This window comes from Syngnathus leptorhynchus, chromosome 15 (genome assembly GCF_054491065.1).
Source record: "Syngnathus leptorhynchus isolate UIUO chromosome 15, UIUO_Slep, whole genome shotgun sequence".
NCBI classification, from domain to species: Eukaryota; Metazoa; Chordata; class Actinopteri; order Syngnathiformes; family Syngnathidae; genus Syngnathus; species Syngnathus leptorhynchus.
In genome coordinates this window covers 2,514,917-2,536,713 of record NC_141209.1, presented here as the reverse complement: position 1 = coordinate 2,536,713, position 21,797 = coordinate 2,514,917, and the positions used below count along the sequence as shown (strand labels likewise).

The following is a 21,797-nucleotide window of genomic DNA, read 5'->3' as shown; positions in this document are numbered from 1 at the left end:
GAAATGTGTGGCAAATTCCCCCCCCCCCCCCCCCAAAAAAAAACAATGTGAAGTAAATAACAAGCATATAGTGTCCCTTTCCATAGACAGAAACAGCAACAGTTCATAAGCTTCATTCACAATACACCCATCCCTTTTCCCTACAAACTGAAACATGACGTGTGTGCAAGTGACAGCAAAAGGTAGTGTTGGCTTCTCTTTCAAACTAGATTTACATTGTATATCAAAAAGGTCTCATGATTGTTTGACTAGCGTGATACACAGCTGACAGGCAGCTCTGGGCTTTGGTACAGAGGAACGCTTGTATGCATTGAAAACCTCCTCATAGGGGAACTTGCACTAAGAACGGCCTATTCTTTGGATGTGGAATTACCATCTCTTGGAAAAAAAATAATATTTGAAACACTGGATGCTTTGCTAGCTGTACTATTACAGTTTAAAGTGCTCCATCTTTTTATCACACATCTCTTTTTCCACAGTGTGGGAAGATAATTGCTCTGATGGACAGGACATAGTAAAACACATGATTTAATTGAGTCGTATAAAGACTAAAACTAAGTCATACAAAATGAAATTTTCAATTGTCTTGGCAAACACTGCTTCCTTCACAATAATTCTACACATACAATTGTGGAGGCAGGTTATCAAAATTAAAAATACTGATTTTTTTTTTTTCCACCACTGTGTGGAGAAGCTGTACGATAATACATTCGATGTCTCAATATAAAATAAATACATGGGTTAACAAAATACTGCATAAGAATACTGATGTTTAGGAAAAATAAAATGATGTGCGATTACACACGGTTGAAGTTGTTAGATGGCGAGAGGAGAGGCGGCGGGTTCGGACCGCATACTCTGGTGTGGAGCTCCAAGGTGTCGTCCTCGGCCGGCCGTTTGGTCTTCTCTGGCGTTCGGCGTCGCCGCTCGAGTGCCTCCAGAGCCTTCAGTAGGTGACCGTTCTCCACGTACAAGTCTCGGATCAGCACGTCCGCTCTGCTGTTCTTGTGCACCTGGGGAAAAACAAAACAAGAGTGAAGTAGATTTAATTCAGCACTAACTAGACGGCCGAAATGATTTACAATTTTCTGTTTTAGGTTCTGACCTGTTCTTTGAGCTGAGCCACCTTTTCTCTGAGAAGCAGCTTGACATTACGCAGCGATGCCTCAATTTCTTTCATTCGTGACTCCATACGCTCCATCCGAGGTTTCTGGTCGTCCTGGAGAAGAAAGGAGTTGTCAACTGAAATTATCATTATCAAGATTGAAGTGGAAGCAATTAAAGGAAAAACAATTCCAAAATTTTTTTTCCCCATAAAAAAGACCTGTGTTATCTAGAAATTTTATTTAATAATGTTACAGCATGCCTGTTACATTTAAAAAAAATAAAATGAAATATAAATGTGAAAATAAAACATTTGTCAATTGAGATAAATGTACCATTAGTGCGGGAAGAAAATGTGCAAATACACAAAATAAAATCATGAACTTAATCCAAAATAAATAGAGATGCTGATAAATAGTCAATTAAAACATAACGTGAACGCATGAACCTTAAGACTTACAAAAATAAATAACAACATTCAAAATAAACTGAGGTCTGTGTGACAATGCAAGTCTTTTTTTTTTTCCTCCTCAAAAGCCAGCAAAAAATTGTCATCCACTTGTAGTGGTGCAGCAGCAACACGAGAAAAAAAAAAAAAGTCCCTGATGACAAAACAAAAAAGAATCAAAACAGTTTCAACCAACATTCAAGAGTATGTGCCAGTCAAATAGTCAGAAATGGCAAAATACAATAGAAAAAAAAAAAGATCATTGGAATTATCGTGGGAACAGAAACTAAACATTTTGATGGCTTAAAATGAATTAAAACAATACTAAAAATGTTCAGAAATAATCTCCATTAAAATCCCATTGGGAAATTTGTGTGCCGCCTAGCAGCAGTGATACATCGATCGACACGTTTGCGTCGTCGACTCTCCTATGAGGATGCCACAAATAAAAAGATCAGTACGCGGCGCCCATCTTGATAGACAGAAGAAGACATTGGTGTTAAAGTTCGCCGACCCACTGGTGGCCATCTGCGTTGGCTCGCTGCTCCGACGTGGCTTCCTGGAGAGACAAAGGTAAGGTAGACTTCACCACAGCTCCAGCCTGGCTGAGTGAGGATTGCTCTTCTCGTAGTTTAAGAAGAATGAAGATGGACCACCAAAAAATGAGAACTCCAATCGATGTCAAGGCAAAATCCACAAAACAAACACACACAACGAATGTAGAGATGACGCCGTGAGACACAAGTCGAGCGCTGCACATACCGTTCGAAACATGAAACCGAGTTTATTTTGACGTAGCTACTTTTTTTTTTTTTCAGCAGGGAATGGAATTTGAGTGACATGAAGAAATGGAAAGTGGATCCTATTCTGTTTTGTACATCAAGACATAATATACACAGCAGTATGAATTTGCAAAAATCCCTCCAAAATGACACAAGTAGCTCAAATGTGCCATTTTATTATTGTCATACCTGTGCGTTGTCGGAACAATGTACACTTGTCGTCCTGCGGGGCGAAGTCGGCAGGAGTCCGGTCAAGTGAACGTGGAATGACTGCAAAGAGAGAAGGAAAAAGAAAAACTGGGTAAAGTTTGTGTTGTGCGGCTTTGGTGGGCTTCTGTTGACTCCATTTTGTTTCCGATTGTTTCATTTCGAGGTTAAAAGCGCTCCGGAGGTATTTTATATTCGACAATATTCACTTTATGGAGACTTGCAGTTGAATATGAACTTAATCGGCGTGATTAAAAAAAAAAAAAAAAAGAAATGCTGCGTGAACACAAAAGGTGCAGCAACACATTTAGCCAGTAAATATAAGAGGAATTATGCATACACGACTCGAGCTCTAGAAGAATTTGCGTCTTTTTCTCCAGATGGCTCATTTCAGTTTGAAAATTCAGAAACCCACCTCAAAGAATTTCGCAGTGATTCGAGCTATATCGGCCTTCAGCGCCTCGTTTTCCTCCTGCAGCTGTGCATGTCCTTCCTTAGCAGCGAGCTCCTGACATGAAAACACACCAAACAACGAGATCGTCAAGTTATCAAGAAGGGAAGGGAACAATAAATCCATGAAAAGCATGTTGATACCTTGATGAGCAACTTCTGGGCATCCAGCTCCTCCTTGAGGGAGGCGTTCTCCTTCTCCAAGGCTTTGAGGACCATCGACTGACTGTGTCTGTGCTGCTGCTGCTTGAGGGACAGGATGCTGACCTGCACGGTAATGACACGGTTATGACGTGCTCATGCACAAGCTCCAAGATGAGACTTGAAACCTTCTCGTCTTGTTCCTTGGGCTGGAGCGTGTTGTCTCTGTGGAGCTTCCTGCTGGGACTCTGGACTCCCGCCTCGTGCAATGCCAGTTCCATGATATGGTTCTGCGGAGGACCGCGTTGTGAATACCAACTGTCAATCTCGCGTCGAGCGGACCTTACCTTATCGGCGGCGTTCTGCAGCTGCTTGTGGAGCACGCCAACTTCCTGGCGGAGGGAATCTCTCTCCTGTTGCATGACGCGGAGATCCGAGCGGAGGCAAGCCTTCTGATGACTCAGGGCCTGAAGGCTGTCGTCCATGCTCTTCACCTGCGAGTTGGGAACGGAGAGCAAATTAAGTCGGCTGGACACGGAGGAGAAGAAGAAAAACCAAAAGGTCTTTACCCTCTCCTGGAATTTAGTCATTTGTTTGCGAAGACACCGTGTCTCTTTCGCCGCATCCTTTCGACCTTCCGTCAGTTGGCTGAGATGATTCTCCATCGAGTCGGCCTCCATCAGCTACAATTTGAACATTATGAGGTTGTACGAAGTTCCTCCAAAGGGAAACCAACCTGATGGGGCTTACCTTCTCCTCGAGGTGAGACACCTGCTGGGCCAGCTCGCCGTTCCTGTTCTTCAGCCTGGCCACGTCCTTCACGGCTTTGGTCAACTCGGCTTCCAGCGCCCGTACGCAAGCTGCAAGCTAACCACGCAACTGGAGGTCAACCTGGAGGTCATCGCCGCCGCATCACCACCAGGACTGCACGCTCACCTCCTTCTTCTCTGTGCCGGTGAGCACCTCCTGCTTGTCGTCTTTGGACAGCTTGGCCAGCTGCAGCTTGAGCTGGTCGGCGTCGGCCAGACTGCGGGCCTTCTCGTCCGCCAGCGTCCCGTTCTCGTCCTGGAGTCGCTGGCTTTGCGAGCGAAGGTCGGACATCTGAAACGCCAATGAAGGATTCGTCAAATTCAAATCGACATCTCGAAAGCGACGACCGTCCGACTTTCTGCCTCACCTCTTTGTTGAGATTCTCTGCCAGAAGTTCGGCGGCGACCTTCTCCTGCTTGATCTGCTCCAGCTCACATCTGGAATATAAATAAAAAATATTCGTTATTATGTGGGTTGACGTGATATCTCCAAGCAGGGGTTCTCAAACTTTCTGGGTTCAACATAAAGTTCCTTTTACACAGAGACTCTAACGTTACGTCTCTGTGCAGAAGGTCGGTCACAGGCGTGGGATTCAAGGAGGAGGTGAGGTTCTCGTCACAATACTGTCAAGCACAAGGGACTGATGAGGAGCAAGGCGGGGCCACAGCACAAATGTGAGGACAGGCCTCGAGGTTGCCTCCACGTTAGCTATCGGCCCACCTGCTTGTATTCTCGGCCTGCGTCTCCGAGATGTCTTGGTGAAGTTTGATGGTGTTCACCTCAAAGTCGCGAGAAGTTTCAGAAACTCTACTGCGGGCGTCCCGTTGAAACTCCACCATTAAGTCGGAGAGCTTGCGGTTCTCCCGTCGGATCCTGCCGACGTCGTCCGCGAGGGAAACCTGCTCGTCGCTCTTCTGGCTTTGGAGTCTCCGAAGCATCTTTTTGAGTTCAGCGTTTTGCCGCTTCAACGTGGCGTTCTCGCACGTGTAATCTTCGTGACGAGCCTGAAGCTCTGTCAGCTTGGATGTTTTGATTTCCAGCACTTTGATGTGCTCCATCAGCAGGAACATTTTGACTTTGAGGCTGTAGTTTTCCTCCAGATACTCGCAACCTGTATGCATCTTCTGGCTATTGTGCTCCAAAAGACTCTGGAGGAGCTCCGTCTTCTGCTGAAGCAACAAGATTTTCTCGTGGAGGAGAACATTCTCCTCTTTGCTTTGATGGTCAGAAGACTGCAGATCAAAATCCCGGAGTTCATCATCAATTTCCTGATCAAGAAGTTCTGGACTAACATTTGTATGTTCCTCATTGAAGTCGTCCCAGTCGGATTCTGAATCATGATCATTTGTGGCATCGCCTTCAGATAGCTCACAAGGATCCACAGGGACCAAGGAACCAACCGTGGTCTCCATTTGTGTGGGGCTTTCCATGGTAAAAGAAGGATCATCTTGAGGTCCATTTTCTTCCAAAGCTCCTGATCCTGAGGAGTCTTGATCTTGGCATTTTTTGTTTCCATCAGTGTTGGGGGACTCAAGGTCAGAGGTCATGTAAGGGTCTTCGGACTCGTCGTAAGGGTCTTCGGACTCGTTGTTCGGTTCTTCAACATTTGTGCTTTCCAGGTCATTGCAAGCCTTGAGAGTCCATGACACGTCTTGGTCCTCATCTGCTTCCATCTTCAGTTGCGGGGAGACTTCATCAGGCTCTTCCGTTGGGTCGCCCTTCATTTCCAGATCTTCCTCACTGATAAAATTTTCAGGAATCGACCCGGCACTTAAATGCAGATCTTGGCTTTGGCTTCCTTTCACTTTCTCTTCCAGGATGGCGACCTCTCGCTGAAGCTCCTTCTTGTCTAGCTCAAAGTCTTCCGCAGCCTGTTTGAGGAGCCTTTCCATGTCCTCAATCCTCAGCTTCAAATCATCCCGCTCGGTGAGCAGCGAGATCCTCTCGGCGGTCTGCCGACGGGAAATGGAAAGGATGTCTTGGTATTTCATCTCGAGTTGCTCGTAGCCGTTTTGGAATTCTTCTCTCTCCTGCCGGAAATCTTCCACCGTTTGGTTAAGCAGGGCTTGGTCGTCCTCTGCTTTCTTATCAGAGCGAGCGAGAAGATCCTCATTGGCCTGCAGACTCTCCTGGAGATCATCAAGTCTCTCTGTTGCCTCTTGAGCCATCTTCTGCCATTCTTCTGCACTTTGGCGTGCTTGACTCAAGCGCTCCTCCCAGAGGAGCTTCTGCTCGGCGTGGTTCTCCGACAGCTCCCTCAGCTGGCTCTCGAAGTGCCGTTCCAGTTTCAAAACGTCGGCTTGAAAGCGTGTGGCTGCCGACTCTTGCTCACCTGAGACACGTTCCTCCGCTTGCTTGATTTTCTCGGAGAAGCTCGCCTGCGTCTGCTGCCTGTACGTGGTCACGTGGTCTCGGTTACAAGAGACGACTTGAGGTTTAACATACGTTTGAGGTTTTCACGCTTGCTTGCGGTTTGATATTGAGCTAAATGTTTCCATCTTCTCACCTACCTGGAACTCTCAAGCACTTAGAAAGGTTATTCGACCACGGTTCGGTAACCTCAGTTTGTAATGACGGCTCTGGGCCCCGCCCCCTCGCATTATTACGGCAAACGTTCCTTACCTCTCCTGAGCGATGTCGTCTCGTAGCTTATCCAGCATTGTGCTGAGCGCGTTCCTCTCCTCGGCGTGCTTAGCCGTCATCTCTCGCAGGGCCTCTTCCTTCAGGTCCAGCAGACCTTCCAGCCTTTGCTCCAGCTCCTCCTTCTCCGCCTGGTGCTTCTGCCGTTCCTGGTCCAGGCTCTCCTGGAGCATGTCCTCGTAGTCCTCCTCCAGCTGCAGCCTCTCCCGCTCCCACTCCTGCTTGAGCTTGGCCTCCCGCTGCTCGTGTTGAGTCGTTCTCTCGCTCTCCTTCTCCTCCTGCTCCTTGACCAACCTCAACATGGCCTCCTCGAGCAGAGCTTGCAGGGACTCGTTGTTCTGCTCGTCCAGCCGAGCTCGCTGCTCCTGCAACTCCTCAGTCAGGCTTTTCACAGTCTGAGTGTGTTCCTCCTCCAAACCGGACCTGACCTCGTTGAGTCTGGCTGTCAGCTCCTCCTGATGGCTTTGTCTCAGTAGTTCCTTTTCCCTTTCGAGACAATCCATCCACCTCTTCTCCAACTGCTCTTTCTCTTCCTGGTGTTTCTCCTCCCAGTCCTTCAGTCTGACTTCCAACTGCTCCGTGTTCTTCTTGACCACACTGGCGTGCTGGTCGCGTAGCTCATCCATCTCAGTAAGAAGATCCTGATTCTGCTCTTGCAGGTTGCTCACCTGCTCCTCACGTTCCGCGGCTATGCTCTCCACCTCGAGGAGCTGCCACCGAAGCGAAGACGCCTCCTCCTGCGTCTCCTCCTTAAGACGTGTCCGCTCGAGCTGCGCCGCCTCGAGTCGGCTCTGGAGCTCCTCCTCCCGTGAGGCAATGTCAGCCAGCTTCTCTCTCCATAACTGGACCTCCTGCTGGTGCTGGAGAGCCAGTGCAGTCTTCTGGTCCTCGTGTTGCACAACCACAGCATTGAATTCGTTGATCTGCAGCGAGGAAAACATGCGTGATTTTCAGAATTTCAAAACGTTCCGTGTCCCTTTGGCCTTACTTTGGTCTCCAGCTGGTTCCTCAACTCATCCATTTGGCGCAAGTGCTGCTCTTTCTGCTGCTCCAGCATCATCTCCGCCTCCAGGCTCATACTGATCAAGGGATGGACTTCCTCTGAGCCGAGGCCCGGGTCCGACTCCACGGCGGGGCTTTTGCTCTCCAGCTCCTCCGAGAGGGGCTGGGAGCAGGCCTGCTGAGGTCGGCCTAAGCTCTGAAGGTCCCGCAGCGCCGACTGCAGCTCGTCTACGCGATCCTGCAATTCCTGTGAAAATAATCAAAAGTAGAGAATTAGAAGTTCACCAGAAGAGTTCCCTATTTTCATGGACTTGGCTGTCGTGGAAACTCTGAATTACCCTGCACTGCTCTTCGTAGCCCAGCCGCAGCTGCTTGATGCGCTCCTCCTGCAGGAGGAGGTCCGCACTGCCGGGGTCCAGGTTGCCAAACTAAACATCACAACGCAAACCCAAATTTAGTTGAGCCCATTTGAAACTGTCTCCTTTCACGTCTTACCTTCTCTTTCATCAGAATGTCCAAACTGGCCTGCAGTTTGGTCACTTGGCTTTGGGCCGTCATCAGTTTTTCACTGCAGTCCACCAAGTCCGTCTCCAGACGTCGGTTTTCCTTTTGAAGACAAGGACACGCCATTATAACCAAAAAGCAAGGCGGAATATTATTTTAGAATCTAAATAGACTATTTATTTGCATCTGGATGTCTATTTTGGGAATCTCAGCTACATTAGAAGAATAAAATCATACATCCTATTTATATTTTTTTTATTATTTTCCATTCCCAATTTCGCGGACCGCCTGCAATACCGCCACGGATCACCCGTTGACAATGGATGTTCTAACAGGAACACAGCAAATAGGGACCAACCTTGACCGAGATGGAGAGGTGCTCCCTGAGGAAGGTCTCGTCCTCCTTGATCTTCTCCACCTCCGCCTCCAGTTCCTGGCACTGCTGCGCCGCCTGCTGGCGGATCAGGTCCATCTCCTTCATCAGCTCCGAGCGTACTGCCGCCAGCTTCTCTTGATGCTCTTCTTCCAGCTTCCTGAAACAACATCGGCATGGAATTCGTTCATTTGTCGTAGCGCACAAAATGTTCCTAACAACTTGAAGGACTATAAAGAACAGAAAGTTACCTGAGGTTCAGATTGTTTGTGCGCTCGATTGACAAGTGATGCTCGTCCACCTCGGCGGCCAGCTGGGTTTTAAGCCGTTCCGCCTTTTCCAGGTCTGAGCGGATTTTCTCCTTCTCTCTCAACTCGCTGTCGACGCGCTCTCTGACCCAAAAAAAAAAAAAGAGAGAAACTTTCAATCTTCCGGTAAGACTCAAATATAAACCACTTTGGCGACGCGACTAACAGGAGATGTCTGATTTCCGCTTTGAAAGTGGCCAGCGCCGCCTGTTGGATGTCGTTCTTGGTGGTCAGGAGTTCATTTTCCAGCGCCGCGGTCAGGTCGCACAGACTCAGCTTTCCGTCAAGGTTGAAATTTAACGCCTGCGACATAAGAAATGAGCGTCTTAGATTTTCTTGCATATAACATTTGCGACCTAAATTCATTAGCGTCCATCACCTGCAGGATCTCACTGCTATTTTCCACGCCGTCCTCCATCCAGGCGTGGATGACCGACTCGACCGTAGTGAAGCCAGTGCCGTCGTCCAGCGAGGATAACAGACGTGTGCCGACGCCGCTCATCAGGGCGGAGGGGTTGGCGATTCGACGGCCCACCTCATCAAAGGGCTGACGAGAATGATAAGGTTCTTGGGTCTGGGGCTAGCGAGTCCCGGGAAGTTCTGAGACAAGGTGAGCTTACCTGAGTGGAGTGTTGCCTTTTGAGCTGGCGGTAAGGAGTGGAGGCCGACGGGGTGGCGGGTTTGTTGTGCTTCAAGAGCATGGAAACAAATTCTTGAACATTGATCCACGAGTCCCCATTTAAGCCACAGAGGACATCTGCACTTATCTGACAAAGGAAATAGCATTTTGAGACATTTGCTAAAGGGCAAATATTATTGAGATGAATTTTGGGTACGTTGAGGAAGCTCCGGCCGCTCACCTCCAAGCCTAAATAATCGCAGAGGGCGAGCAGGTCGGAGCGGCCGGCGCATCCGTCCCACGAAATGGCCAACTCTTCGCAGGCCTCTTTGATTTTCTCCTTCAGGGCAGCCGAGGCGCATCCTCGAGGCGTACTGGGCTCGTCTGGGTTCCACAGATGCATCTGGCCTAAGAGGAGGAAAGGATGAGCTCCTGGTCGATTTTCTCAAGACGGGAATCTCAAAACGAACCTTCTGCTTCATACTCTTCTGTGCTCGTTTGGTCTGCATTCCAGCGCTAGTTGAGAGAAACACACACACACACAGCAAAAAAAGGATCCAGCTGAGAAAGTGATTACGATAAATAAAGCTGCAACCGCATTTGTCTGAGCAGCAGCTGCTTCTTTCGCTCCGGGGGTGAGTTTTAAATGAATTTGAGGTTGAATGGAAGGCTGGAGGCGGAGGCTTTGACCTTTCACCCTTATTGTGGAGGAAGCAAAGAGTGAGGGAATGAAGGACAGATGGGGAATCTGCAAGTGGTTGATATGTGGTGCGGAGAAATTCACAAAAGGAGGCGGCATCGGTCTTTGTTTCCCGATGCCCTCCTCCATCCAGACAAACGGAACGTCCAAGCCTGACCCGTCACACGCTTTGTCGTCGCCAACTAAAAAGGACACGCGTCTGTTGCTTGTCAATAACACCGGCGCTCATCATCTGGCGTGCGTGTGCAGACGACATCAAATAAACACACCCGAGCCAGAATCTCAATCTGCTTCATCAACACCAAAACGATGTGCCGAGATCTCGCTAAATGTTTGGAGCTTAGGCCTTGCCTGAGCATCTGTCAAGAGACTTTCATGCCAGCAGTGAGAGGAGGATTAGCTAGCAAGAAGATCAACAGCATTATGGGTCAGATGGAGAGCACCCGGGAACCCGTGTACGGAAATTTTAATTACAAAAAAAAAACATCAAATAACATTAACAACCGGATCGGATTTGACAGAAACTTTACTGCATTAACTAGGTTACATTTATTGTGCTGGATCAACAAATATGGATCAGATCCATTGTGTTTCGATATTACAGCTCCAAATCACGTTATGGATCCATCTCTGAAATCTACTTTGAATCCAAGGGAAGTCAATAAAAAGATTCCACAAAACTACGAACTGAATTGATGAGATTTGATGAAGTGTAAACAAGTATAAATGCACAATCTGGTTCCAATCCAGATAGAACTTGATTAGACGTGACAGTTCCTAAATTTCTTCCAGATTCAACTTGAACCTATAAGAAAACATGCATTTCTGACTGTTTGCATCCAACCACACACAAGCAATTACACTTGCTGCTTTATTTACAGAGTTGATGCGGCGACAAGGCCGTGGGAAACCTTCCAGCCGCATTTTTAGCCGGAGCTGATTAGCCAAGAATAACGCCTCATGAGGACGGCGAGTAGGTGATAAGGATGGCATCCGAGGGGGTGAGCGTATTGCTTTTTTACCTCACGCTTTCTCGGAATTGCCGAGTCGCAGTTGTCCTTGGCGTCCTGGTCGACTTCGTCGTCGTCTTCGTCGTGCGCGTCTTCGCAAAAATCTGAAATGGTGTTGAGCGATTCCGGTTTGGAACGACGGCCGTAGCGTTTGCTGCCTTTCACAAACTTTGGTTGGATGTCGGGCGACTCTGATGGCAAAAAAAACCCAACACAACTGTCACAACATTGCTAAGGAGTATTATTTCAAGTTTCAACTACCTGGTCTGAATGAGACTTCCTGCTGCGTTTGTGGCGCTTCAATGCCGGATGACAACGCCAGAATCAACGCATCCCTGAACTGCTCAAAGTCAACCTGCGATGGGATGTTAGCGATAAGAAACAGTTTGGCAAATTCCTCCAAAGGGCGGCCGGGGCGGAGGGAGGCCACACTTGAGTAATCGACAGCTGCTAAATGTGAATATGCTGATTTTCTTTGTGCCGTCCCGCCTGGCGTCTGCCGCTTTTGGCTTCATTGTTATGAGTGGGCAATCGGGTCACTCACCCCCCCCCGCCCTCAGTTATTCAGCCTGCACACGCTGCCAAACAACAGCCAGAAGCTCCGTGCGCACGCTTGCATTTCAACTTTCACTCAAGCACCTCAAGCAAAGGATGAGATTTTATTTTACGGCTATATCGCCCAGCCCTAATATACATCACAAAGCTTATGCAATAGGGGGGCACGTACCCGGTCAGTGATGCGGTCCCGACCCTGCAGAAGAGCATCCAGGAGGGCCGGGGCGACGTCCTCCAAGTGTAGCGACAGGCAGAGGTCGGCCAGCTCCTCCGGGCACAGCGAGCCGCACCGGCTGCCGTCGAAGCCATCGAAAACTTCCTTCAGGCGCTCTTCGTACTGGTCCTGCTCCAGGACGTCATCCATCCCACAGGACAGCAGCCTGCCCTGTCAGCGCAAAACCGAGAAAAATCCGTCATTTTGTTGGCGTCTTTCTTGATAAGTAACTCACGACCCAAATATGAGGGGAAAAATACTCACTAAACTAGGTGGAAACATTGCTCTTTGTTCTACAGTGCCGCTGACACACTGACTCAGCCTTGTTAGCTGCGCAGGCTTTGACTAATCCAATTATAACTGATTAGCCACTTTGGCTATTTGAGAGATGTGGCCAAAATCTGACACTGACAATGACTCTGAACAAGTTAGACCAGTTTTTTTTTTTTTTTTTTGCAGTTTTCATCATTTAAAGCAAGGTGTGCTTCTGCTTACACTAACAACATGGCTGCGAAAAGGACATAGGATCAAGACAATTCTTGCAGGTTCATTTTTCCAGCTGCTCACCATCAAGCACTCTCAACCAGGTGCCCCCTTCAACACACACGGAGCAGAGGGGGTACCCATTCATTGCACAATGGGGGTCGTCCACAAAGCCCACATCAGTATTCAACATGTGCACCATTGAGGAGCTCTCAAGATGCTGGATAATCACAGATGATGGAGACAGTGTCTTTTTACTCTGAAGACTGACAGCTGGTGCGGGTCAAAATATAAGACAAGAACTCAATTTATGACAAGACCAAAACAGCCAATACATGCTGTTGAAAATGGGGAAATAATGTGGAGAAAAACACTCTTCAAACTGAATATAGTTTGTGTATTTACATGCTAATACATGTCAATCGATATGACAAAATATTAACTTATTTTGAAACGGGTTTTTTCGCACTCTGACATATCAGTAAGTATAATAATAATTTGTTTACGCATTGGATGTACTATTTTGAAGAATGTTTTAAAACAAACCAGGGATGGAAATCCTTTAAAATCAGATTCATTAAAAAAAAATAATAATCGGCAGATTAATTACTTAGTTGCTGAAAGTTGTTAGCTTAGCCACCGTGGTCCATACTTATAAGTCGATGTGCTTTAACCAAGGATTGTGGTGAAGCTTCCTCACTCTCACTTCCTTTTATTTTCAATATTAACATTTAAACTGTTGTAGTTCCTAAACAAATATGAACAATTGATGAAGTTAAGACTCAGACACTCACCTAATTCTCCAAATTTGGGGGAACCCCTGCGTGTCCAACCGATTGGAAAAAAAAAAAAACACTCAAACGCTCGAAGGAAAACAACTTTTTTTTTTACATGTCCTCTACGCAGGGCGCGCCGGGGTTGCCTCGATATTAAAAGCTTGAAAGTGTTCTGCGGTTGCGTAAAAGTAGTTTCAACAATGAGACAGGATGTGCTTGTCGAAAGGGTTCGGCTGCTTTCGGGGAGTGAATGTTACTGCCATCCTCCTTCGGCGCCGACTAGTGTTGACCGATTTTGAATAGCATTGATGGAGGAAGAGGCGGGCCTTGTGAGCATTAGTCGGCCCTGATTGGTCAAAATAACCGCTCTAATGTTCTAATGTTAAATCCACGGAAACTTTCTACATTGCTAAACAACTCAAGTACTCGACTTGAGGAATAAACAATTTATTTGAAACATTGAAATGCGCTTTAATGCACCACATTCTTCTACGTTATCGCTTCTCAAGATTGGCTAAGACAAACGTCAATCAAAGATATTTCGCCCAATCCCGTCCATGCTTTCATTCGCAACAGGAAACAGCTTAACCTGCTGAGTTTTCAGGAACAATTTGGAACGTGTTTTTTTGTTTCTATCTTATGCTTTGAAATATTATTCCTATAAAGTGCTAGAGTTGTGTAATGGAACAATGAAGGTCGCGTCATTCCTGGTGGCTGCCTATGTGTCAGTGCCGCTCATCGTCTACCTGTGCCCTTGGAGCCTTGCTTACGCCATCTTTGCACACCTGTGTAAGTACAGTCATATTGTGACCTCTTTATTAGCCATATGCTGAAGTTGGCTTTTAATTACAACATACTATACTATACATACTATAACATAATTCTATTAACCAGTAGTCAGTTAGATAATAGCCACTGGTAATCAGTTAATCATCAGCTATTAATCCATTGCTACTAACCAAAATGCTAACCTTGTGTATGCTCATCTGCAGTGAGGATTCCATATTTGGTGGATCTCAACCATCCCGAATACGTGCTGAACCACACGTGCAACTTCTACCTGGATCCAGAGGAGGGTGTCCGCGTAGGCATATGGTAGCTTCCACTGACTTGTACAGTTTTTAGCAATGAACACGCACACGAAGTGAGAAAACAAATGTTTGTTTGAATTTCCCTGAGGCACACGCTCCCTGCCAGCCAATGGGACAAGGCGTCTGGGAGGGGCCCTGAGTGGTACCGCAAGGCCCTGGGAGATGGAAGTCCTATTATCATCTATCTCCATGGCAACGTAGGCACAAGGTAGAAGCACTTGAAGCAAGCTTAATGGGCTCTGCAGGGAATTATGGAAATGAGGTTAACCTCTCAAATATTTTGCTCTTGATTCTTTTCAGAGCTATAGATCATAGGGTGCAACTGGTGAAGGTTTGTTTTTGAAAAGGATGGTTCATATTTTTGTATGATTTTTGAGAATATTTGCATGATATTTTGCAGATTTTAAGTGCTGCGGGGTTCCACGTCCTGTCTTTGGACTACAGAGGTATGCTCAGCTTTGTTTTTATTAGGGGCTCAAGAATGCAATATATTGCATAATATATTGCTCATCATGGGAAATGTATTTTGTGCGATGTAGGCTTTGGCGACTCGACGGGGCAGCCAAGTGAACTCGGGGTGACCACGGATGCCCTCCACCTTTTCACGTGGGTGAAGCAGCACAGCGGGGGCTCCCTGGTGTGTTTGTGGGGGCACTCCCTCGGTTCCGGGTAAGTTTCTTCTCGTAGCATATAATGTCACAGAGATAAGACTGAATTTAGGGTTTTTTTCTTGAAGGGTTGCGAGCAACACAGCTGTAAAGGTGCAAGAGCAAGGTGGGTAGTACAACAATCATATCTCCAAAAGAGTAAATACATTTTTTTTTTATTCTACCAGGGTCCACGGTGGACGCCTTAATTCTCGAGGCGCCGTTCACAAATATCGGCGACGTCGTTATCATCTTTCCCCTAGCTAAGGTGAGATTAATTTTTTGTTTGTTTACATCTCGTTTGCATGTCCGTCAACACCAATCGTGTCAAAATGTGCCCCCGCAGCTCTACACTTTCCTTCCGGGCTTCAAACTCTTCCTGTGGAACACTTTGGAACGGAACCAGCTGCTGTTTTCTAACGAAGAAAAGTGAGTTGAGCGAATAATATTTTCAAAAACGCTGTGACCAGATAAAGACATGTAATTTTTTTTTCAGTTTAAAGGTGCTGACCTGTCCGTTGCTCATATTGCACGCCGAGGACGATGACGTGGTTCCGTATCACATGGGTCAGAAGGTAAAATGTGGCTATTTCAAGTGAAGATGAGCAACCTCCTCACACTGATCCTCTGCATTTCCCTTCCAGCTCTACCAGGTTTCGTTGGGCACGAAGCACAGCCCAAAAGTTCCCCTGGAAATGATCTCCTACCCGGCGAGTCGCAAATTCTCCCACAATAACATCTACTTGGATCCCGGACTGTCCAAGTCATTTGGGTGAGGACGAGACTTTTAACGCGGTTACCCGAGTGACAGGCGATGATGTCATAATTACTTCTGCTTCTCTCCACAGCGATTTTCTGCAGAAGCTGCGAGGGTAGCAGGACTGTTGCACGTCAGCATGTGAAGGAAAGCTTAAGGAACGTACGCCTGCACCTCCTCATTCCTTTTCTTTTGATCAAAACGGAGTCATACTTTCCTGAAATTTCTCAAGAATAACACACACACTCAAATAATGGTGTCAAAATCAAAAGGTGAAAAAAAGCCAATTGTCATTTTCATACAGCTGAGATTTTAATGTGAACTCTGGTAGGAAAACACTGAAGAAAAAGGTATTGTTGTGTTTTTGTGGTCTTTACTCTCTACTAACAGTGAAGCGGACATTTTGAAAATGCCCAGTGAAAAATGCTGTAACAGACTCGAGTACAAGTAAATGAAGGTTTTTACCTTAGCCAAGGTAAAGCGACGTGAATTTGTTGTTTCTTGATTTTTCGGGAAAACAAAGCAAAACGAGGCAGCGTTCACATTTTCTTGAGCTCACGAGCCGTTTTCTCGAAGGCCTCCCGGGGCTCACTAGGCGGCGGGATCTTGAGGTCGGTGGGTTCCACGCCCCACACCTCCGTAGCGTACTCGGCGATGGTTCGGTCGCTGGAGAACTTGCCTGTTGCCGCGATGTTCTTCACCACCATCTTGGTCCACTCTTTTGGATTCTGGAAATGAAACAGCTTAGTTTAGCATTTTGGTGAAACGACAACAAAATATTTAACTTAATACTAAAGCGGTTGAGAAAATGGATGGCTGGATGGAAATAGAACTTACCTGATAGAGTTTGTTGACTTTCTCTTGACATTTCAGATATGCTTCAAAATCAGCAAATACTTTGAATCTGAAAAGCAACGAAGGAAATTTGAGTAACAAAAAGGTCAAATGGTCAGTTGTCTGTTTTTGGTTTGCAGCCCACCGGTCATGTTTGAAGAGCATTTCAGTCAAATCCTTGAATAAATCGGGATTTTTAGGGCTGAAGAAGCCGCTCGTGATCTGGTCCATCACTTGTTTCAGCTCCGGGATCTTCTTGTAGTAAGACATGGCGTCGTATCTTAAGAAAACATCAAATATAAAATCAAGTCAAGCCACTCGTGAAAAATTTGTGCGCTATTTTTTTAGGTACCCCTTTTTGTCCATCTCGGCCACATCTTCCACTCTCATGCCGAAGATGAAGAGGTTGTCCACGCCGGCCTCCTCGGCCATCTCCACATTGGCGCCGTCCATGGTGCCGATGGTGAGCGCGCCGTTCAGCATGAACTTCATGTTACCAGTGCCCGACGCCTCGGTGCCCGCCGTCGAGATCTGCTCCGACAAGTCGGTGGCCGGAATCACTAACCAACAAAACACAAACAAAATATTTATCCTGCACTTTTTTTGTTCCTATGAGCCAGATCATACGAATTAATTCATTATTAAAAAGAAAAATAATAGAATAATCATAAAAAACCTTTCTCAGCCAGAGAGACTCTGTAGTTCTCCAGGAAGATGACTTTGAGCTTACTCCCCACCACGGGATCGTTATTCACCACACCAGCCACGGATGTGATCAGCTTGATGATCATCTTGGCCATGTGGTACCCCGGCGCGGCCTGAAGGGGGCGACAGCGGCTGACTTATTTCTGTGCATTTATACGCGTTTAATATTTGCAGTGTGAACCTTTCCCCCGATGATCACGGTTCGAGGTACGAAAGGCGCAGTCGGGTTCTTTTTGATACCTGCGGGACGAAACACAAATTATTTGTTGCGCAACCAACAAACTTGAGTTATTTCTGCGGATTAGCCTTTTTGTTATTATTATTATTAGTCAATACATATCAATCTGCTAAAGTACATGTTGCGTAATAAGAGAAAAAGTGAAAGTTAGTGGAAAATTTCCTTTTTCACATCGACAAGTGTGTTTGTTTGGACTTGCAGGAATGTGTCGGCGTGTTGTTTTCCCTGAGGGAGGTAACAACAACAAGGTGTAAGTGAGAAGTGTACGCACGGTTGTACATGGTGACGATGTGCAGGCAGTTGAGCAGCTGCCGCTTGTATTCGTGGATCCTCTTTACGTGCACGTCGAACATGGACGCCGCGTTGATCCTCACCCGGTACTCCTTCTCCAGGTATTGCGCAAACTTCACTTTGTTGTCCTGCAAAAAAAAACAAGAGGTACACACATATATGTTCACACACAAACATATGCGGACACACACATACATGGACACACACTTGTTTGATTTTGGAAACATCCCGGATGAAGGCGGCGTTGTCCACGACGTTGTTTAGCTGCTGCAATTGGCCGAGGTCCTTCACGTAGTCCTCGCCGATCACCTGAATGAAAAGACGGGTATTATTTATGGGAAATGAAATTTAAAGTATATATTCGAAAAAAAAAAATGAAGACCTCGGCGATGAGCTCGGCCAATCCGGGGTTGCACAGCAGCAGCCAGCGTCTGGGAGTGATGCCGTTGGTCTTGTTCTGGAACTTCTTCGGCTCCAGTTCGCTGAAGTCGCGGAACCTGCGAGGAGGAACGCAAGATTGTGGAGCGGCACAAATATGAAGTCTGCCTAGCAACAAGAGTTTTGTTACTTTAGCCAGTTTGTAACAGGAGATGTGAAAATACTGCGGTACGGGATGAGGACACACCATTTTGTTGCGTTTGGCACGTTTTGAGGAAGCATCAAGGTTGTCAAATGTTCGTTTGACATTTCAAGTAGCACTCACACTTGTGTCTTGATGATGTCGGAGTGTATGCGAGCGACGCCGTTGACGGCGTGCGAGCCCACGATGCACAGGTGCGCCATGTTCACCCGCTTGCCTCCGTTCTCCTCGATCAGCGACATCTTCCTCAGCTTGTCCACGTTGTTGGGGAAGAGCGACGCGATCCTCTACGGGCGAGCGGGCAGGCGTGAGAGCGGAACGACAAAAAACAAAACAAAAGTCGACCTTGCGTTTCCATTTTACTTCCTTCTCGCTCGACCCAACGGCTCGACATTTTTGGGAAACCTGTCCAAGCGGTTTTTCTCATTTCTTGAGGTCCTTTGCATTGTTGACTAAAATTTGCGGTCCAATCTTAAAATTCGATTGTCTCTTTTTTTTTTTTTTTATAGCGAGTACGGCACTCACATCCAGGTGAATCTGGTTGATCTGGTAGATGATCTGGAGATGTCTCGGCAGGAGGGTCTCCATCAGCTCCACGGGCCAGCGCTCCAGCGCCTCGGGAAGGACCGTGTGGTTGGTGTAGGCGAAGGTGCGCTTGGTCAGATCCCAGGCCTGTTGGGGTGACATTTTCCTTAACCGACGAACGAGCGAAACCCACCTCGCCCGAGAGCTTCCCGCCACACTCACCACGTCCCAGTCCAGCTTCTCGATATCCACGAAGATCCTCATCAGCTCGGGGATGGCCATGGCTGGGTGGGTGTCGTTCAGTTGGATGGCGACCTGCAATCGCGGCACGCGGCCATTTTTGAAACTCAAAGTCACTTCTCGTTCGAGGTCTTACTTTATCGGGAAAACTGTTGAAGGACGTGCGTGCGGGAGTCCCCTTCTTGGTGGTCTTGAAGCGGCGGATGATGTCCTGCAAGGTGGCCGCCACCACGAAATACTCCTGCTTCAGACGTAGCTCTTTCCCCTCGAAAAACTGAACCAAAAACACAAATGATTAATTTCGAGCTTCTTAAAGGAACAGCGTCACTTCAGCGCTTACGTTATCGTTGGGATAGAGCACTCGGGAAATATTCTCGGCCAGATTGCGGTCCAGGACGGCCTGGATGTAATCTCCAACGTTGACTGTGTGGACACATAAAAAGACACCATGTCCTCTTTCGCCACAGAGACAGGAAACCATCTTGCGAGAGTAACGGGACGCTCACAGTCTCTCAGGTTGAAGTCGTTAGGAGCGCGAGCCGACCACAAACGCATGGTGTTGACCGTATTGTTCATGTAGCCTGGGATGGGCGTGTCGTAGGGCATGGCCAGAACCACCTGAAGGGATCCGACAGAAAAACAACTCAGTTCTGACTGACCTCCCCGACTTGTAATACTTGGATTGGATCAATACCTGCGTGTCGACCCACTTGGGACCCTGATCGGTCTCTTCCACACGTCCGTAGAAGTGAACGGGCAGCATGTACTCGGGGCGGGCTTTCTCCCAGGGGTTGCCGTGACGTAGCCAATCGTCCGCTTCCTCCACCTTCACGAGCGACCAAGACGAGCGTTATTGATCGGTTTCTTGTTCAAATCATCTGAAATGTCTGACGGTGCAAAAGTACATGTTTGCACTGGAGGCCCGAATTGCAAATAAGCAGGAATCCAAAAGGTCAAGACCAAAAAAAAAAAAGAAACAGCCACGCTACCGCTAATGATTAGCTTGTTCAGCATAGCGACCTACTCTACTTTGGCCCCGAGGGCCTAATTTGGCAATAATAATCATAAAACTGATTAGAACTGCGTTTGTCGTACAGACCTGCCAGCCGTCCCTAATTTTCTGGTTAAAGATTCCGTATTCATAGCGGATGCCATAACCGTACGCCGCCAGTCCCAGAGTGGCCATGGAGTCCAGGAAGCAGGCTGTCGAAAAACAAACGACACGTTTAGACCTTTTTCGAAATAAATCTTGTAGAACAATAACAACAAAGCCAAGCCAAGCGTCGATTGCAACACGTCTGGCTTGACTTCACATGTTCTCCTTCCTCGTAAAGATTATGAAGAGCGGGCATCCAGTCAAATATTTCTTATTGTTTGTCTTTTTCAGAACATGTTCAACCCTCATCTACCTGCAAGTCTCCCCAGGCCTCCGTTGCCCAGACCTGCGTCCTCCTCAACCTCCTCCAGCTCCTCCATGTCCAAGCCAAGCTACACAATATACATGCAACAACATAAACATGCTAACAACACACAACATGCCACATTGCTATGCAAATGAGCCAGTCCGACCTGGTAAATGGCTTCGTCACAGGCGTTTTGCAGACCCAAGTTGATCATGGTGTTCTGCAGCGTGCGGCCCATGTAGAACTCCAGGGACAAGTAGTACACTCTCTGCATACAAAAACAAACTCTTGAAATATTTTTTTGATGTTTATTAGACTGTGTAGGTGTCCCTAATTAAGTGTCAGGAAAGTTTTATTTATTTATTTGAAAGCCAATCCAATTTGTACCTTGGGGTCGGCCTCGTAGTAAAACTGCTGGGTCCGGATCCAGCGGCCCACTAGGTGGTCGCGGACGGTGTGAGCCAGGGCAAAGTAATAGTCCCGCGGCGTGGCGATGTTCCGATCCTTGACCAGCGTGAAGTGCAAGTGACGGTTGAAGCCTTTCTTCAGCTCGGCTACGTTCTCTACACCCACGATGCCGCGAATGCTAATCTGCTTGCGCTTCTCCTGGTCGCTCAGCGGGGTGGCCATCGCTTTGCCTGGTTTCTGGCCGCTTTGAGTGGATCTGAGTTCGGGTAGCTGCTGTCCTGTCACTCGGTGGGTGCGACGACAGTGAGTTCAGCTCCGGAGGTGAGGAACTCAGCTGTCATTGGTAGGCGGGGGCAGAGAGGGCGTGTCTTTTTCAGGAAGTAGGAAGTGTTCCTTGAAAGTTTTTCCCTACTTTCAACCAATCAGCATTCAGTGCGTTCATTTTTTTTTTTTTGGGCCAATCAAATCGCTCATTCTCTTTCCTTTTTCCATTGGATGGTTTGTTTGAAATCTATATTTGATTTTATAAGTAATAATATTTAGTGAGAACGGTTTTTCTTTTGTCAGCCATTTATTGAATATTCACATATACAGGAAAACACATATTAGGCTCAAATAATCATCTTAATTATAATAATAATGGAGCAATCATCTGGTAATAGAGGAGACATAAAGAACTATCTCATTAAATTAGAACAGAAATAGCCTCACACGCACATACATCATTATGTACATTTAAATTGACTATATGTATATTCTGTATATTAGTCGGTGTCGCCCAGCGACTGCGCAATCATACTTCATAAAAAGCTATGATAAACAAATTAAACATCTGCTTATCTATTTGATTTGCTCACTCATACATTCATACATTTATTAATGTTTTTTTTGTTTTGTGGTGGTCTGAGAGGGATGCCGTTGTGAACAAGCGACATAAACGCCAGATGATAAC

General features: G+C 46.9%; 4 protein-coding genes across 6 annotated transcripts; 1 reads left to right on the top strand and 3 right to left on the bottom strand.

Annotated features, from left to right (window-relative positions):
- Positions 1-45: 45 nt before the first annotated feature.
- Positions 46-14,145, bottom strand: nin (ninein (GSK3B interacting protein)). 3 transcript variants are annotated; one of them, XM_085931389.1, is made up of 26 exons: positions 14,098-14,145; positions 11,826-12,038; positions 11,360-11,453; positions 11,111-11,289; positions 9,859-9,904; positions 9,630-9,796; positions 9,390-9,536; positions 9,149-9,316; positions 8,936-9,072; positions 8,713-8,853; positions 8,447-8,621; positions 8,080-8,190; positions 7,923-8,012; positions 7,571-7,831; positions 6,565-7,505; positions 4,310-4,379; positions 4,069-4,233; positions 3,883-3,999; positions 3,702-3,815; positions 3,480-3,626; positions 3,321-3,422; positions 3,136-3,258; positions 2,957-3,049; positions 2,524-2,604; positions 1,106-1,219; positions 46-1,013 (listed from the first exon to the last, which is right to left on the bottom strand). In XM_085931389.1, the coding sequence occupies exons 1-26, from the start codon at positions 14,128-14,130 to the stop codon at positions 798-800; spliced, it is 4,245 nt and encodes a 1,414-aa protein (XP_085787515.1). In that variant the 5' UTR covers positions 14,131-14,145; the 3' UTR covers positions 46-797. The 3 variants fall into 3 exon arrangements, with proteins under 3 accessions (XP_085787515.1, XP_085787516.1, XP_085787517.1); XM_085931390.1 differs by lacking the exon at positions 14,098-14,145 and adding an exon at positions 13,145-13,405; XM_085931391.1 differs by lacking the exons at positions 46-1,013; positions 1,106-1,219 and adding an exon at positions 1,316-2,111.
- Positions 4,405-6,398, bottom strand: LOC147045055 (uncharacterized; the record flags this gene model as incomplete). The annotated part of the gene is made up of 1 exon (XM_085932534.1): positions 4,405-6,398. A coding segment is annotated over one exon (1,752 nt), but the record flags the coding sequence as incomplete, so codon positions are not given.
- LOC147045053 (lysophosphatidylserine lipase ABHD12-like) lies at positions 13,595-16,130 on the top strand. Its single transcript, XM_085931394.1, has 12 exons — positions 13,595-13,915; positions 14,119-14,221; positions 14,306-14,425; positions 14,518-14,548; positions 14,618-14,663; positions 14,757-14,886; positions 14,954-14,991; positions 15,053-15,132; positions 15,211-15,293; positions 15,361-15,439; positions 15,509-15,636; positions 15,713-16,130. Exons 1-12 carry the CDS (start codon positions 13,816-13,818, stop codon positions 15,738-15,740), a joined length of 966 nt encoding a protein of 321 aa, XP_085787520.1. The 5' UTR covers positions 13,595-13,815; the 3' UTR covers positions 15,741-16,130.
- pygl (phosphorylase, glycogen, liver) lies at positions 15,915-21,173 on the bottom strand. The gene is made up of 20 exons (XM_085931393.1): positions 20,825-21,173; positions 20,604-20,705; positions 20,444-20,522; positions 20,134-20,237; positions 19,729-19,860; positions 19,541-19,652; positions 19,375-19,457; positions 19,171-19,308; positions 19,017-19,109; positions 18,795-18,941; positions 18,393-18,556; positions 18,072-18,186; positions 17,897-17,998; positions 17,670-17,817; positions 17,342-17,400; positions 17,132-17,273; positions 16,808-17,015; positions 16,601-16,735; positions 16,459-16,525; positions 15,915-16,349 (listed from the first exon to the last, which is right to left on the bottom strand). The coding sequence occupies exons 1-20, from the start codon at positions 21,065-21,067 to the stop codon at positions 16,161-16,163; spliced, it is 2,562 nt and encodes an 853-aa protein (XP_085787519.1). The 5' UTR covers positions 21,068-21,173; the 3' UTR covers positions 15,915-16,160.
- Between the last annotated feature and the right edge of the window lie 624 nt (positions 21,174-21,797).